Raw genomic sequence first — 18,194 nt, 5'->3', positions numbered from 1 at the left:
ATATAAAATTTACCGAAGGTGACAGTTTATGGCTCAAAATTTATTTTAACGCTTAAACTCCAATAATGACCACAAATAATTTTTTTAAGTTGATAACTTTTAATTGGCTAGAAAGAGGACTCACTACAGCTTTTAGAACACTTATCAAAAATTGTTTACGAAATGCAAATTGTAACTCGAAAATCTACTTTAAAACTGATTGCGCCGCCTCCAGATGTAAAAAAAAATTTTTTTTGTACAAAAATTTTCTTTTTTTATAACCTAGATTTTACCCCCAGGCTAAGCAAAAAAAAATTTTTTTCTTCGCTCCACCCTAATATAATATATACATATGTGCATATATAAATTCACTTAATTATACAGTAATAATTCAAATTCACATTAAGTATGTGTAAGTGCCGCAGCGCTCACTGGGTCAATAACCAATTGCTGGCGTCAACACTTTTGTGAAGTAGTGTCAATGTATGCACAACCGGAGGCAAATATGCGGTGAGTCTAAGTTACAGTTAGAGTAGGTGGCTGCCTGCAATTTCTTAAGTGCAAGCCAAACTTAAGGAAATGTGAAAACACTAGCACACACATGCATATATTTATACCTACCTACATATGTACAAATATTACTTACTATTTTATATATCTATATACATATACACATATATGGTAGATGTAAGTATAAATATGTGTATGTGTATAGCGCTTCTGCAGCTAAGCAAAATCGTTTTGGAAAGTCTCTTCAGAAATAAGTATAAGAGATTATTAAAACACCAGCTGACACAAGTACCTTGTATATATGCACATATAGGTGTGTGTATGTGAGTATGTATGAGTATAAATATATGTATGGGTGTGTGCTTAGTAGTCAGGATATTGAAATAGCTGCAACGGCACTACATAATTACCGCATGTGACACAGTTTTCATATAGTAAAAATAACAAGGCACACACACATACAAACGCACACATATTAAATTATACACATGTACATGTATGCAGAAGTACACACATATAAAGAAAGTTCTAATATTAACACCGCAGTCGCGTGAATAAACGCACTCAGCCAAGGTATGCATTTATTATATGCATGCATGTGTGTTTGTATTTGTATGTGCATGCATTTGCTTGTGCATTGGTGCAGCATTCAGCAGCGATTTCCTTAGAGAATGTTTTGTATAAAAACACACATAAGTGCATGCAATATGAAGCAAAAATGTTTGTATGTGCAAAATGTAAGGAGCTACGTACGTGCCGGAAGCGCAAATTCCACTTCCTTAAAATCGCTTGCAGTCAGCTGAACTCCTGTCCTGCTCCCCAAGTGTTTGTAGTTGCTTTTTATTCAATTTTTTTTTCTTGCTTATTATTTTTTTGTATTTGTTGTACACTTTTCGCTTTTACTGCTTCTTTGCTGCTATGGCGATTTATTTAATTAACTTTATTTTAACGGTTTTTTGTAATTCTTTTAATTTTACCAAATTTTCGGTAGTAATTGTATTATTTTCTTCCTTCTTTAGCACACATACACGCCGGCGCACAATTGTGTAATTATGCGAAATCAATTTGCTGCACCCACACACAAGCACTCTCATATATCTACAAGCACTCTCATATATATATATATATATATAGATGTTATATTCACTTAAACTCACTCCACAATTGGCTCCGTATATTTTTACTAAATAAAAGTAAATAAGATTTTGACATGTTTGATTGATAGTATGTGCACGAAAAACAAAAAAGTAAACAAAAATATAAAAAAATATAAAAAAAATAACTGAAAAACAAAACCGTAAATATTATGGCACGAGTGGTGTCGATTGAATTACAGTTGCATATATGTGTGTGTACGAGCAGTTTATGCTGCTGACTTTTGAGTTATATATGTGACAACACACACATACGCACTTTCCACGAAAACGATATCAAACAGTACAAACGAAGGAAGAAAAATCTAACGAATGCAGCAGAAGCTTAACGACATGAATTTAATTTGAAATTTGTTTTAAGAATTTCATATTTATTTAATTTAGTTATATTTAGAGCAATTAGATATTATTGGTAATGTAAGAACTATAATTTACTTTACTTTATGTATATTTTTAAATTTAATTCTACTTTATTTTATGTATTTTATGTACTCAATTAAGTTTAAAATTATTAATTACATTCAACAAAAGTAAAAATTTTTAATTAAACTTAATTAGTTAATTAATTTGATTAAATGATCAAATATTAATACAATTAAGTCATTAAATTAAATTATTAATTTTAAACTTAATAAAATAAGCAGTTTAAACTAAATTTATTTAAATAAAGCACAATTAAACTTAATAAGTTTATATTTAATTTATATTCAATTTAATAATTTAGTTTAATTTAATAAATATTTTTCGTTTTGTTATGTTATTATATGTTATCTTATTTTGTGTTTTGTTAGTTTGTGTAATTTTTTTCAAAATTAATTTAATTTAAGTTATAATATTAATTAATTTAATTTAACTAATTAATTAATTAAATTTAATTTAACTTGTAATTAATTATATTTCACTTTAGGTATTTTGGTGTATTTTATTTTACAATATTTTACTCTATTTAAATTTAATTATTCTAATTTTATTTGCTTAGTCCAATTTAATTCTGTTTAAAATTGCCTAATTCAATTACCAAAATTTAACTTAATTCAATTAAATTTAATTACTAACAGTTTATGGTTGAATATATTCGCATTTATTTGTAATTCAATGAAATTAGTCAAAGGCAACTATACTTGTAGATTTAAATGTAATTTAATTTTTGAATACAAAAGTTCGGTTTCGTTTATAAAATGTATATAATTAGACCTGTTTAAATAAATTTTTTTTTGTATAATTTTAAAAGTATTTTAGTTCAAATTAATCTTATTAAATTTATGTTAATAACATTTTAATAAATATTCGTAATTTATGTCAAGTAAATTTAATGAAAAAATTGAAGTATTTTAATTCTTTAACTCATTATCATCCTCTTTCATTTAATTTTATCACTTTAAATTCGCATAAAGCGACTTAATTTATATGCTTTTAAATTTAATTTGATAAAGTTGCTTCATTCAAAGTAGTCAATTAAGTAATTATTCAATATAACTGTGAAGATAATATAATATTGCAATATTGGCATTACACTAAACGTTCTCTAAAGTCACGCAATTGCTAATATCTTTTTTTTTAGTGTTGCCAACTGTTTAAATTTTTCGTTAATTAAAATTAAAAGAGTATAAGCGTTGCCTTGGTTTGTTTGATTTGGTTTTTTTTAACTGATAAAATAAAAGCGACTTTCTGGGTATTGGACCAAGAAAAAGTTTTTCGAGAGATTGAGACATAAGTAAAAAATTAATTTCGCCATTTTAGAAAGTTAGCCTCCAAACTCGAAATATTTGTCTTCGAAGTTCAAAATTAAGCATATTTGAAACCTTATTAATTATTACAATGCGTATGTAAGTTACTAAAAAGAAGGTAAAAATGTATAGAAATAATCTACCTTTTCCGCTTGTTTCAATGAGGTATAATATTTTTCTGTAAAGCTTATGTGACAGATTAACATATTGTAGTAAATAAAATTGAGCGAAGAAACAAATTTTTAAGTAATTTAACATACTAAATTTAGAAAAATTAATTAATTAATTTACTTTTATTACAAAATTTAATTTGAGCAAACCAAAACATTTGTTGAAATAATTTTTTAAATATTAAAATGAAAAGTTTATAAAAAATATACTGAATTAATTAAAAATTATATTTAATTCAATAAATAGTTTTTGTGCTAAAATTTCTAATTTTAATAAATTAAATTTGTGTTTTTTTTTTTTAATTCATTAAAGTAATTATTTTTTAAGTATAAATTATTTAAATTAATTAACTTTTTTTTAAATAATTTTTTAATTTTGTTATAAATAATATCAATTTTAACAATTCAGTTCAATTTAATTTAATTTAATTTATTGCTAATTAACTTAGTTTAAATGCATTTAGATTTAAATTTAATTTAGTTCTTATTAACTAAGCGTAAATTAAGCGTTTTACTTAAATTTAATTTTATTGAAATTTAAATTTAAAAAATTTTAGTTTAGTTTAATTTATAATATTCCAATAATTTATTGAATTTTTTTTTTAGTATTTGTTAATTCATTTTAGTTTGTCCGAATATACATTACGAAATTTTTATTTTACTTTTAATAATTTATTTAATTAATTAATTAAGTAAATTAACCATTTCTCTCTAATTACTTAATAAATGTAGCGAAGACTTGTTAACTGAGTAAATTAGGTTGCTGTAATTGAAATTAGTTGAGAAAAAGTTCAATAAATACAATAAAGATAGTAACAAATAATTATTAAATTAATTTGAATTAGATATATTTATTTTTTTTTAAATTTTTTTTTTCTGCAAATATACTATTTGTTACTTTTTATATAAGAATTTAATTTATTAAATAAATTTGGTCCTGTTTCATTTGTTACTATTTTTATTCGTGTCTAATTTTTTAGATTTATATTTTTTTGAATCCATTTTTCAACAAATTTTATTTTAATTATTTTAGATATTATTATTATTATCTCGTGTTTATTAAAATAAAAAATATATTTTTATATGTATTATTATCTTTTAATTTAACATTTCAACTAATGAATTATATTTTTTTAACACATTTGGTTACTTTTAAAGCTTTTTTACTTATTTTAATACTTTTTATTATTGAAATTTTTTTTTTTTTGTAAATTTCATTTTAAAATTTTTCATATATATTTTGTTTTGTGTTTAGTTTTTTATACATCGCTTTAATATTTGTATTTATTTACGTGCAAAAAATTATTGCACACCCGCACACATCGACATAAATATATGTAAGTGCATCCCCACAGAAGGACACTCGGGCACAAGGCCTTAAACTTCTCCCCCATTGAGCTTATTTAGCTGCACAACAACAATAACCACGAAAACAAAAACAGCGATAACGGTAGCTAAAACATGCGTACGTTTTTGTCGCTCGACACTTGCATAGATGGTGCGTAAAATGTCAAATCGGCTTATACTGGTCACCACACCAACTATAAGTACGAGCACCGAGGAACATGTTGCGTGTCGTCCGAACTACGAATTGCGAGTAAACCAAGGAAGTCAGCTTAAGTGCAGATAGGCGAAGCCTGAACCGGCCACAAGCAAATGCAATGCCTTGGAATGAGCGCAAAAACAAGAGAAAAAAAGTAAAAAAAAAAAAAAACAACAGCAAAAAGGCACACACAATGTTATATGGAGGTTTGTGTCTGCATTACTTGCCACAACACTTTGCCCGCTCAAATCGCCAATAAATACCGTACACACGTTTTTACGACGATTTTTCCACACAAAAACACAGTAACAAGCAGCGACAATTAATGGCTGCAAATCGACGTTGGCGCTGTTGCAAGCAAAACCTCAAGACAGCCAATGCATGCAACAACAAAAAAAAACAGCACAACTACAGCAACAATATATTGCTGCGACACATTTAGCGCGAGCACTAAAACATTTTCATTTCTAACGAAATTTTTGTTGTTGTTCTAACTAATTTTTGTTGTTGTTGTTGCACGAAGCAAATTTTTTGTAAAATATATAAATTTCTTATTTCGCTTGCTGCCAATTTATTATCACCTACACTTTAGCGCACTCCACCGTTTTGCTTAAAAAACCACACACACACACACATTCATATACATATAGCATGGCATAGCACCGCACCACACCACTTATAATAAATGTGCGAAAATATGCAATTTTTTTTTGTGCGAAGATACTTTACTTGCTCGCTTTTTTTCTCAAATATAAAAACAGACAAAACAAACTGTAAATGTGAAAATGTGAAACGCGCGCGCGAGCGACATACCTGTACGAAGGCGTAGTGACACCTGCGATATCCGAAATACAACTGACCGTCGAGTTGGCCGCACTGGTGCAAGGCGAAGTTGTTGCGGTGATGGCTTCGCAAGCTGGCGCTGTTGACGTCACTGCTAGCGTTGGCGCTGTCGTTAATGTTGCTGGCGCTGCTGTTGATGCTGTTAACAGTTTGGCAGCCATTGTAGCGTCGCCAGAGTCTACAGTCTCCACTAAAGCGGCTATTGTTTCTGGTATTGTTGTTGTTGCTGTGGCTTCAGCTGGCGTTATGATGATGGTTGCGTTTGTTGTTGTAGCTGTTGTTGTTGTTGTGCTGGAAACTTCCGAGAGTTCCTCGTCTGCCGGTGTCTGATGCTGTGCACACTTGTTAACAGTCTGTTCATTTGCATGAGCGCTGTTAGCAACATGCTTAGCAACATGTTGCGTGCACGTCTCAATGTTGCGCTCGCTGTTGTCACTTTGCGCGCCAATTTGTTCGACTATTATCGTTGTGGTAACTGCTTCTTCCGGACTGCCGTCTGTGGTAGTTGTTGTAATTGTGGTATTTACTGTTGTTGTTGTCATAGCATGCAGCTGCAGCGTCTCCACTACAGTTGGCTGTGTGTCTGCGGCGGTGGCGGCAGCTGCTCTCGCGCGTGTCAACATAGCTGTTGCGCATGTCGGCGACGACGACGACGGCGAGTCTGCCCGCTCTTTCCCAGCTGGCACACTTGTACTCGTACTCAACGCTATTGTTGTTGGCGCAATTGTTGCTTGCTCATTACGCGCCAGTGTGCTGGTTGTGTCGCTTGCTTTTGTTGTTGCCTCGGCACGCTCTCTGCACTTTTCGTCTTTTATTTTGTTCGCTCTTTCGGCTTTGCTTGTTTTGGTTTTGGTTTCGGCACGCGACTCATGACGGCGGCTGGACTGTGAGTACAGTAGTGTTTGCTGTTGTTGTTGCTGTTGATATTGCTCACATTCGATCTGGCAACATGTATCACAACTTATAGTCATTGCCGGAATGGTTGCTGCTTTATGTTGTCTGCCAGATGATTCTCGGCTGCTGCTGCTGTTGGCGGCGCGTCGTTTCTTCTCTCTTCGCGTTTGGTGACCGCTGCTAGTGCTGCCACCTTCCAAAGCGCCACTGCCGCCTACATCTTTGTGTTTCTCACTGCTTGGCAGTGTTGTAGTTGCCGAGGTTGCCGCATTTTCTGCATTTGCCTCGTCGCCCAGGTTCAATGCCATCGCCGAGTACCCTGTTGCTCCGGCTGCAGCAACATTTGTCACATTCGTTGCTTCAGCTTGTGCTGCTGCACTTTTGGCAGCTCCGCTACTAATAATCGTCGTCGTCTTGTTGTTGCTCGTTGCGCTTTTCGTTCGTTCAGTTTTGACGCTCTCACTGTTAGCCGCCAGCGTGTCCTTGGATTTCGTTTGTACTGTGGTCGCGTTGGCCTCGTCATTCTCAGCGACCGACTGCACTGCACCAGCATAGTCCGTGTCCAATTTAATGTCGCTGCCGCTGGCTATGTGTTCATGTGATGGCTTTTCTCCTGCCGCTGCTGCTTCTTCTTCTTCTTTATGTTGCTCCCGGTTGAATTCAGGGCTCGTTGTTGTCTGTAAGAAACGGTACTTTTTAATGTGTGTTGTACAGTCGTTCGAATTGGATTAAAAAACAGTTAAGATTACGTAAATTGGAGTAAACGTTTATGTATGGATAAGAAATTTGACCAACTTTGAACTTTTTTTCGACTCGACAGTGGCGACGTCAATTTCAAGGCTCAAGCCTTCGTCCAAATCTTTACTATAGATACTTCTCGGTACGGTCATTTCGACTGGCCTACTTACTTTTTTTGAATTATATTCGACAATTGTCTGAAATCTGAGAGTCTGTGCCTGAGCTCCAAGCTCTTTAGTATAACCGAATCTTACTATCCGACCATAAACTATTGCTAAGCGGTAGCTTAATTGTGGAACTCAAAGCAAGCGGAATAGGTTTTGAGCCAACAACAAAATCTCAGCACGATGGCCTCAGAAATGCATGCAGTAAAAGTGCCTCTCTGAGCAAGTTTTTGAGGTCTACAGATGGTTAGTAGTGGGCGCGTTAGTTTTTGTGATTTGTGGTCGGAGGGAAACTCAGTTACTGAAGATTTCTAAGAGTCGAGCTCAACACTTACACCAAAAATGGATTTTCATTCTACAAATATTATTGTAAAAAACTGCAGAGCCTTTGGTTCAACATCTGTGTCCGCTCCTCTGGGCGTTCTAAGATTTCAATATACATCATAAACCCAACCAAAATAGATTTAATACTTTACGACAGATCCACAAATATTAGTATCTATAGTATGAAGTTTCTGCAAATAAAATCAGTCCTGAACTGACTGATATGAAACTAAAGTATTTGAAATTTTTGAAAGAATGCTGCATTGCAAAATTAGGTTTATGCACACAAACGTTCTAAGGAACGCGAATACTTGACTAAAGGTACAAGGCTTGTTGATGAATGCCTCCGTTTCTTATTGGTTAACCTCTTGAATAGGTCAGCGGATTGTCTTGGCAGTTAGTCCGCGCCGTGTACTGCATTTTTTTTTAGCAAGAAATCACTTTTAAACGTTTATTTTTGAGTTTATAAAGCTCATGGTATTGTCAAAGACTCAATGGGATCAAGCCTTGCATTCATATTTTTGAGCCCAAAGCTCACATAACACTTAAAAGTGCTTGGAAATACTGCAGATGCCTACCATTGCACTAAAAGGTTCTAAAACCTCATAACAAAAGCTCAAACACTTCCTTCACCAAGTCACTCAACTTAGGAAATTATTATTAGCTTTATTATTATTACTAAGCTAATATTGCGAAGACTTTCATAAATGCTATTTCCCGCACAACAATTCCCAACAGAAATCTGACATTTTCTCAACTCTACCTGCATTCTGTGGAAGTCTTAAGTGTTACTACCAACTACAAGGCAATCTTTGCTTTACTTCCTCAACATGGCCGATAGTTTGTTCACCTTACGAATATGTCTTTGTTCTACGCATTGTTACCGTTATAGCTACCACCTAATCTGTTTGTGCCATTGTCCTCGTCCGCGAAATATGACATCAAGTAAATTTGCTCAATTAATTGAAAAACTTTTACTTTGACTCCAGTCTGTCGAAATGCAAAACGTCTGGGGCATTGGCATTGTCAGCCGCACAAATGGCGATGAAGGGAAGAGATGAGTAGAGGAACTCACCTGATGCCATCAAACTAAGAAGCGGACGGGCATAGAAGCGTCAGGACACTTGCTAATGCCATTGTCAGTGAGCCCGGCACATCGAACTCGGCGTTTTGTATGAAGAATACTGTCTCTGCTGTGATTTGAGCGTCTTACTTATCTGCACACCGTCCGCTCCGCTCGCAGGTGTCGTGAATGGCTGCAGGGTTTTTCAGTTCAAATTCATTGTCACTGCTGTTCGTTTGCACCATCCTTTTCTATCTATTAACCCCACCCCCCCTTTATCATTCTGTACACCTTCCCTGCGGCGTTTGTTTAAGTTTGCCGACCTCGCATAGCTACAAATAATGCCAGGCATTCTTTTGATTGGTTTATTCTTGCTACATCACTCCGCGTGCAGAGATTATGAGAGAAACTTCTACGTAGTTTCACTGACTTTTCATTTGTTGTTTGCTAAATATTCGTGATTTGCCGTTTGTTTGTTTACATATTTAACGTAATCGCTAACTTGGTGGAAATGTCATTTAGTTTTTAAGATTTCTGCGGATTTTTTTTTCTCTTGTTTCTGCTATTTCTTTGATATAATGAGTGCTATTATACTGGGGGGCTTTCTGATTTTTACTTCAGAAGACTTTTATGAGTGTAAGCACTGTCGTTGTTCCTCCGAAAGATCTAAAAAAAAGTTCTTAACAGAAATTCCAAAATATTCTCAAATATATATCCAAAAATAGTCTCAATATTTTTACTAATATACAATACAATTTCATCATAGCTTTCACCATCCTCGTCCGCTTTCACCCTAACCTAACATAAAATTTCTTTGATAATCAGAACCCGTTTTCCCAGCGATTTCAAGCCGCAATATAAATAAAATATTTTTATCATAGTTTTCAACATCTTTGCCCTCTTTCACCATATCTTAATCTAAAATATCTTTGATGAAATATACCGGAATACTAGCACCGGTAAAGAAGTACTGGAGTTGACCAGCTCGCAATGCGCACGTGGCGAAGCAAATAATAAAGCACGAGAGTACAAAATAAGTGCAAACTACTCTAGAGGTGGTGTAATAACAACACCAAGTTCAGCAGCTATACAGTTATCAGAGGTTCGGCTCTGACCACTCGTTTACATAAGCCTTATCAAAAATTAGCTCGATATATGCGAGAATGAGATTAAACAATTCTTGAATAGGTTGGCTGGTACTTCTCTTAAGGAAGTTCTAGAGCATTCTGGATGCCTAAATCTAGAATTGCTGTAGAGTGCATGAACCACATAGCACATAGCGTGAAGTAGCTTTGGTCACATACATACATCTCGAAGAAGATATAATCGTAGGAATGGTCCGTCCGGTTATCGAAGTTATAGTCACGAATTTATAAAAATAAAAATATTGGCTATCCATAACAGAAGTTGTACTAATTGGCAGCTGAACATAACTACTTGTTTTAGTAGAGGATCTGAGAAAATGTGGCTAAACATATAAAAAGACAAGCTCTACGTCAAGCTAACTCGATAACGGATTATGCTGGAAAACTCATATAAAATAAGAGATAGACAAGATAGATAGATTGAACATCTCGAGTGATATAGAGAAGATTTCCACAAGAATGTATGCCTCGTGCATGGTCCGAAGATTAATAGCGTTGACTATTCAAAAAACCTAAAAAACAAAGGAAACAGGCGCAGTCAAAGCTGGAGTTCTAGGTGGCCGTTGCCAAGGAGCTTTTTTTTTGTGTACCAAACCATAGTTGGGTTTCGCGGAGCGCTGGGCTGGCATAAATTCTTCCACTGTCGCAAAATTCTTTTGCACCAAAGCTGATCACAAGAGGTCCAGTGAGTTTGTCGCGGTCAGTAATTCTAGCCTTTTCTAAGTTGGGAATCGTACCGGATGACATTTGCAGAAGCTGTTTGGAAGAAGACGAGTTATAAGCATCTCAACACTTGCGACACCATGGCTAAAGACCTACGAGCTCATTCTTTCAGACGCCATGCTGGGGAGAATAGAAAAAAATGTCTAAGAAAATTTGTATTGGTATCAAAGCATTTTGTCGACTTATAAGATCTGTAAGACCTTTTTTTACAGCATTGCATACAAACATACTGAGCCGACATTCATTAATATTGAGTTCTAAGGCTGGTTTTATCTCAAAACAGGTACATTTTATTTATGCAATGTTGTTTCTTGTGATCTTGAATGGTCATGTCTAACTATCACAATGTTTAGATGGCGCCATAAGAGTTCACGCACCCTGTACGTAGCCTTTTAGAAACATTTATGCAATTGCAGCCATTTCTTGAGTTCAAATCGTTCATATTCATACTAATTTGCAACCCTCCTCTACAACTCCATATAAAGATAGATATACAAAATGCCATACATACCAAACATTTCACAACTGTTTAGGCCTATATGCCCGCATGCACAACCGAACAGCTGTCGACGTCGCCAGGGAGACGTATCATTGTGTTACCTGGCTGCCAGGCTGCTGACGCTTGACTTGACTTCTGCGGCTTTAACTCATTTAATATAAATTGTTTCATTAATGAAATATCTCAACAATGCAATGCAATGAAATGTACGGCGGCGGAGTAGCGGAGTTATTATGCAACGCCCAACGCACAGCGCACACCGCACTAGACTAGAATACCAACAACACGGCTTTAGCGCGTGCCTCAACACGTGGCGTGTAGGACAAAGTTTTCGATGTCAAAATGCGAAGGAAATCGAAAAAGACATGGCTTGACATGAGACTTGAGTGAAATAAACCCAGACAACGCCAAGAACAACAATAGAGAGCAGGCAAAGGTAGACAGCGCCACATGCGGGTTCAGCAAATAAACAAAGTATAAGTAAAAGAAGAAAACTTACAAAGTGGCAGAACTTTGGTTGCACAATCAACGCGCTAACAACTTGCACATAATAAAATAAAACAAAAAACCGCTGCATAACAACAGCTAAAACAAAAACAACGAGATGAGTGCAATGAAAGTTAGACAAGCGACTAAGTTAGACGACGAGTATGCGGCAGCTATGCGCAACCACGCAAATAAAGGCACGTTGAAGTCGAGTGCAAACATGTGCGGCGGCGCCTGTAGGTATGCAAAGATTTGCGTTCAAGTGAAATTTTGCTAAGCATTGCGGCGCAGCGGTTTTGCTGCAAGAGCAAATTCAAGAAGATGGCCCACAAGTGCACACACATATATATATGTAAAATATATATATAAAACACATATATACACACCCATACATTTACATTACTCACCTTGCCGCGTCGCTCACTGCCGCTATTGACTGTTGCTGCTGCTGCTGCCGCCGTCGCTGCTGTTGCTTTTTGGCGGCGCAGCAAGCTACTCGACACCGTGCCACCGGAATCCTCGCTGCGCGCATCATAAAAGACATCATCATCGTCTGTGGCATGTGCGCTGTTGCACATTTCCAGTTGTTTGACTGCCTCTGAAGCATGCTTGCTATTGCAATTTGCATTATTCAGCTTGGCATGTGTGCGCTCTTGAAGTTGTTGCTGTAATTGTTGTTGTTGTTGCTGCTGCTGTTTCGTTGCGGTATCTGGCATGCAATTAGCACCTGCCGCAGCCACCGCAGTAGCCACAGGTGATTTTGCGGCTGCCAGCAATGCAGCAGCTGGGCGTTCACATAAATCTTGACTCAAAGAGATGTCAGCATTTTTTGTTGCTGTTGCTGTTACTGGAATTTGTAACTTTGTCGCCTTGACTGTGTCGCACTTGTCATTTTTGGTTGGACTTAACTGTGCGACAGCTACCAACTGCGCGTCCTTAGTTGTCTTCAATGACAGCTGGCGCTGGGCATCTTTTTCTTTTTCCCTTTTCGACTGACTTTCGGCGTTTGTTATATTCACTTGTTGTTGTTGTTGCAGTTCGATATCTGCTTTGGCATGCTTCTTCTTGCGCCTTTCAGCAGACGATTTTTTCAACTCAACTTCATCTAGTTGCTTTGGCTTTTGTGCGTTCTCAATGTTCACCTTCAATTCCTGCAGATCTGAGTAAGTGGCTGGCGATGGCGGTGGTGGCGCCGGTATGTCTTTGCTGCGACGCGTCACGGACAATGACGATTGCTTGGAGGCGGAAGAGCTGCGGTGGTGCCGTTTACTAGTATGCACTGCAGGTATACTTCCGGTAGTATGCTCGACACTCAGATAACGTGGTTCACGCTTCATTGAGCCGACGCCGCCACTACCGCCACAAACTGCGCTACCAGCTGTGCTGGCGCCCAATAAAGCTGCTACCGGCGTTTCATTGTGATTAGCTACAGTGATGTTATTATTGTTGTTGTTATTAGTGAGCGCCTCAGCGGCGACACGTGTGCTGCGAGCGCTGGCCTTGGCCGTATCAGCATCAGTGGTGTGCACGTACGCGCCAGTCAAACCGAGTGGGCGATCGGTAATTTTCAAATTCTTTGTACTGTGACGCGGACTATGACGCTCGCTGCATATAGGTTGATCATTATTGCTATTAATATCACTGGTTGTCATTGGCAATGTGTCGGTAGCATTAGTTTTGTTTTTACCGCCGCCAGCGTTTTGCAAGCACACAGTTGTTGCTTTTGGTATGGCGCCCGTGGCGCTTGCTACCAATCGATCCAATGAAGGATATTCGCTGTGGCGCTCATATGCAACGGTTGCTGTTGCGTGGCGTGATGCGCGTTGTGTTGGCTGTGGTTGCGACTGCTGTAAACTAGTTCTAGGCGCTGGTGTAGGCGTAGTCGAGCTGTCTGTATGCGTGCCAGCTGTGGCGCGCGCTGCGCGAGAGCGCTCTTTAGTCAACGGTAGTGTAGTTATTTGCGGCGCTTCTTTGGCGGTGTAGCGACGTGGACTACCTTCTGGCGCTTGCATAGTAGACGCCGCGCTACGTTCACCACCTTTAGTGCGATTGCTTTCATATTTGTTACTAACTGCACACTCAGCGGCGCCGCTTGCATTGCGTTGCATCTCCGATTGGTAGATGCTACGCTTTACATCATTCACATGCTTAAAGAAATCCTGCGCATATTTATTCTGCTTCAAATCGAGTTGTTCCTGCTTGCGCTCATATTCCGCATTCCCAACGCTTGCGGGCAGCGTGCCAGCTGCAGTTTTGCGCGGTATGCCGCTGCTACGCTGTGCGCCTAAGGCGGCTGCCGAGCCACCAGCACCCGCTACACTACCATACATATCATCGAAATCTGAGGAGAAGTAGCTGGAAGAGCAATCGCAGTTACGGCACTCATAGCGGCAAGTGTCGGAGAAACTACACTTTTCGCCGCCATCCAAGCTGCAGCGCCGGCACTCGAAACCAAAGCGGCAACTCTCCGAACTGCCAAAGTAGCGACGCTGCGCGGAGGTGCAGGAAAACAATGAGTCCCCCAGACTGGAATCGCTCACCTGGCCGCCACCGCCAGCAACGCCGCTGAAGCTGCCACCGCCGCCGCCTGCGTAACGAAAGCGATTGTAGCGATGCGAATTATCGCTGCTACGCAACGAGTACTCGCTCAGTATGGAGGCGCGCGAATCGCTTTTATACATTTGCGGCAATTCGTACGAATCGACGAGTATCTGTGAACCGCCTATGGGACGGCTAGCGGCAAACATGAGAGAATGTGTCGGTCCAATAGCGGTGCCGCCATAGAAGGGATCGCCCAACAGCACATGCTGCGCTTCGAGGCGTGACATGGTGTTATATTTATGCAAATGTTGGTGCTGTTGCAACGAATCGCTGGACGATGATGATTTGGTGTTCATGCGTTGCATGCCACCGCCACCGGAGATGGGCGGTCCTGCGGCCATTGTAGGCGCTTGGTAAGTGAGCATATAATGTGAGTGTTGTTGTTGGTGTTGATGACTGCCCATACGATGACCGCGTGCGCGCTGTTGTGTTATAAGTATACCGGCGCTGCTGGTGGCAACTGTTGGTGACTGATGGTAGTGGTGATGTGTTGGCGCGCCACCAACGCCGCCCGTTTGCAATAAGTAGCTGTTGGATGAGTGTTTCAAGTGCTGCTGCTGTTGTTGTTGTTGCTGATGGTGTATTGTTGGCTGATAGCTCACTTGCTGTTGGATTAATTGTGGTTGTTGTTGTTGATGCGCCATATTCGACGCATGTTGCGCTAAACCCAAAGGCTGTAGCTCTATGCTGGGTGTTGTTGTTGTTGCGGTGCCTGTTGACGGTGAAGACTGTTGAAATTGCAATATCGGATTGTATTCACCAGTAATGGCCACCGGTGTTGTCTCTATTTTGTAAACGCCCGGATTATTCGGATTGTACGATTGGAACTCCAGTATGTGTGCGGCTGGTAGTTGTGCGCCCGCCATGCCGCCATTGCTACTCGAGCTGTTGTAATCAGCAGGCGCGGCACTAGGCGCTTGGGTGATTAATGTCCGCGCGGCAGTATCGAATTGTTGTGGTAGTTTATTAAGCGTTTGTTGTTGTTGTAATGGCACCACCGCATACGGTTTCGCCATATCGCGCTGTATTTTACTGGCGCTTTGCCCGTGCTCTACCGCGCCACCCGACGCCTGCTGCGCGTAGCAATATTCGCAATTCTCTTTGGTGCATTGCTGCAGGCAAAGTTCACAGTCGGCATACACACCCTCTTCGCTGCCGCTGCACTGTGATATAGGGGTATCGGCGCCTCTACCTTGATGTGCATGTTGTGTATGTTGCTGTTGTTGAGTTTGCGGTTGCAGCTGTGTATGTGCGCTATTACTTTGCTGCAGCGGCGGTGGCGGTGGCTGCTGCTGCTGTTGTTCTTGTAGTTGCTGTTGTTCATCATCTGATGGTGGCGCATCCTTGAAGAAAATCTCCTCATAGATATTCTCCTCGCTGCGTGAGTGCGTCTTCCTGCCGCCACTTGCCGCGCTCGCTAAGCCGCTTGTGAATGAGTTGCGCTGTTTCTCCACAAAGCGCTTCGAGCTCTTAATACCCTCCTTGAGTAAGTAGTAATTGAAACTCTTTATGCCGATTTCGCCGCGCAAGAAACGTCTTCCAATTTGCATTTTCGAGCTGACACTGCCTGCAGCGCTTGTTGCTGTAACAGCCTTTACCGCAGATGGACCGCTGTGCATAGATGAAATCTCATCGCGCGCTTGCTGCTGCTCGACCGCCCATTGTAAATCGGCTGCAGCGCCATCGCTGTACTGTTTGGTCATCATGGTTGACTGCGTTTTAGACCGCCGATTACTTGACGCACGCGTATTGGTTGTTGTTTCGGCATAGCTGTCTTGTTTTTGTTGCATATCAGCTTGTTGAGTCAGCGTATGGCTTTCCATACACGTATTGCTTTTCTGTTTATTGCTGCGTTCGCGTTTCTCACGTTTCCTCTCACCGCTCTTTGCCCCCGACGATGCAGCAGCGCTACGTTCTAGGCTGCGCCCACGTCGTCCAGCACTCGCAGTTGCGCCGCTTTTGGATTGACTCTCTGAACGTAGTGGCTCGTCTGAACTGCTCGATGCGTCGCGCTCATAGGCCGCGCCACCATCGCGTAATTTATTTTGCTGCAAAAATTCTTTGGATAATTTACTGCGCTTCCCAAGCGAGCTGCTGGCACTGGCCGTCAAGTTGCTCACCGTATTGCCACTAGCAAAAGATTTCGCTTTGCCGTCCGCTTTGCCTGAACAGCTGTTGCGTCGTAGTGGGTTCGCGAGGTGGCTAATATCGTCTGTGTATGCTGGATCGTCGTAAATGCGGTCACGTACTGAGGACACCGACCGGTCTTTGCTCTGCAAAAGAGAAATGATAACAGAACAATGGTGAGTTCGAATGAGTGTAAAATATGGGAAAAATAACGCACATAACTTTGGTGAAAGCGAACTTTGGATACCCTACTTTAGTTGATTCAGATAGCTAGACTTTTTAATGTAGCCTCTAATCACATACTTGAATATCTTCTGAAACTTCAAGCGGTTAGAACGAAGTTTTTCTGATACCCTAGATATTTTCAGTTGTTTTGGTAATAATCATTATAGTGTTGGGGTCCGAAAATTCCGTATCTCTTTCGATGAGCTCTTCGAAGGGGGAATGTCTCTGCTGCAAATACCCAGATCTCTTCAAATTATAGGGTATGGACTTATATTAGGGCTTGTGAGTTAAAAGTGATCCCAGTTTCATGATCTCAACTCCCTTAAGTTCAGCTTACATAAGCTGGTGTTTTACTACCTGTTGGCTTTGACTTCGACTGATTCTGATTGCTTCCGGGTGAGCTTGCATTAGAGAGACAGTGGTCAGTATGTGAGATAAACCACGGAATTCAGTATATTACTTTACATATTCTTAGTGACTGCGGTAATCCAAATTATAGGGTTGGGGTTCGGAAATTTGGGCTTTCTTTGCGGTCTTACATCGGTTCCACACGAATGGGGAGTGACTTTGCTCACATACACCAGATTTACTAAAATTATAGAGTATAGGTTTATAATAGCGCTTTTGGTTCGAATTGGTCGCAGTTCGAACATTCCAGCTCTCTTAGTTCAGCTTACATAATGTCATATTTGGTTTCAAATTACTCTCACAATAAAGAGGGATATTGATTGTTTCAGCATAACGGTAGAACTTCTGGCTCCGCAGTAACCTTACTTAAAGTACGTCGGTTTAGCTGCAATGATATTCTTAATCAGGATTGGGTCTACGAACTATGTTTAAGCCTTCAGCTCAGACTTCTTCTGGATTTGCTAGCATATTGTTCTATGAAATAAGTTCAAGGCACATATTACTCACTAGAGAGCAAAAGGTATTTAAAATCCAAGTTTCTTTTGTTTAACTGGATGATCTCACATTACGCTATTCTGACTACTGGATGAAGCTGGAGCTCTAATCCGAGGTTCACTTTGAAACTCTAAATCCCCTCGGATAGCATAGTGCATTTGAGAATATGACTCCAAAGCGATTTTATTTCAAGAACGATTGCCATCAAAAGTCTTTATTCCTCGATTTTTTTTTTGGAATGTGGCCATAGTATTATTCTGATCATTACTTCAACAGCGGCTTCCTTCAGAGTTTGGTATAACTAAGCAACAGGACCACAATAGACCTAAAGTAGGGTGCAAAAATACCACAAAGAAAAATTCGACTACCAGATGCT

General features: G+C 39.1%; 1 protein-coding gene across 2 annotated transcripts in view; it reads right to left on the bottom strand.

The window, feature by feature from the left end:
• RhoGEF3 (Rho guanine nucleotide exchange factor 3) overlaps nucleotides 1-18,194 on the bottom strand; it is a 292,834-nt gene that overhangs the window by 237,070 nt on the left and 37,570 nt on the right. For both annotated transcript variants that reach the window (XM_036359399.2, XM_070111335.1), the window contains exons 3-4: nucleotides 12,370-16,836; nucleotides 5,897-7,497 (exon numbers count right to left, since the gene is read on the bottom strand). In XM_036359399.2, the coding sequence (XP_036215292.2) occupies nucleotides 5,897-7,497; nucleotides 12,370-16,836 (6,068 nt within the window). The remainder of the gene's footprint in view (nucleotides 1-5,896; nucleotides 7,498-12,369; nucleotides 16,837-18,194) is intronic.

The sequence above is a fragment of the Bactrocera oleae genome, chromosome 6 (assembly GCF_042242935.1).
Source record: "Bactrocera oleae isolate idBacOlea1 chromosome 6, idBacOlea1, whole genome shotgun sequence".
Lineage (NCBI taxonomy): Eukaryota > Metazoa > Arthropoda > Insecta > Diptera > Tephritidae > Bactrocera > Bactrocera oleae.
This window is presented reverse-complemented; position numbering and strand designations above follow the sequence as displayed.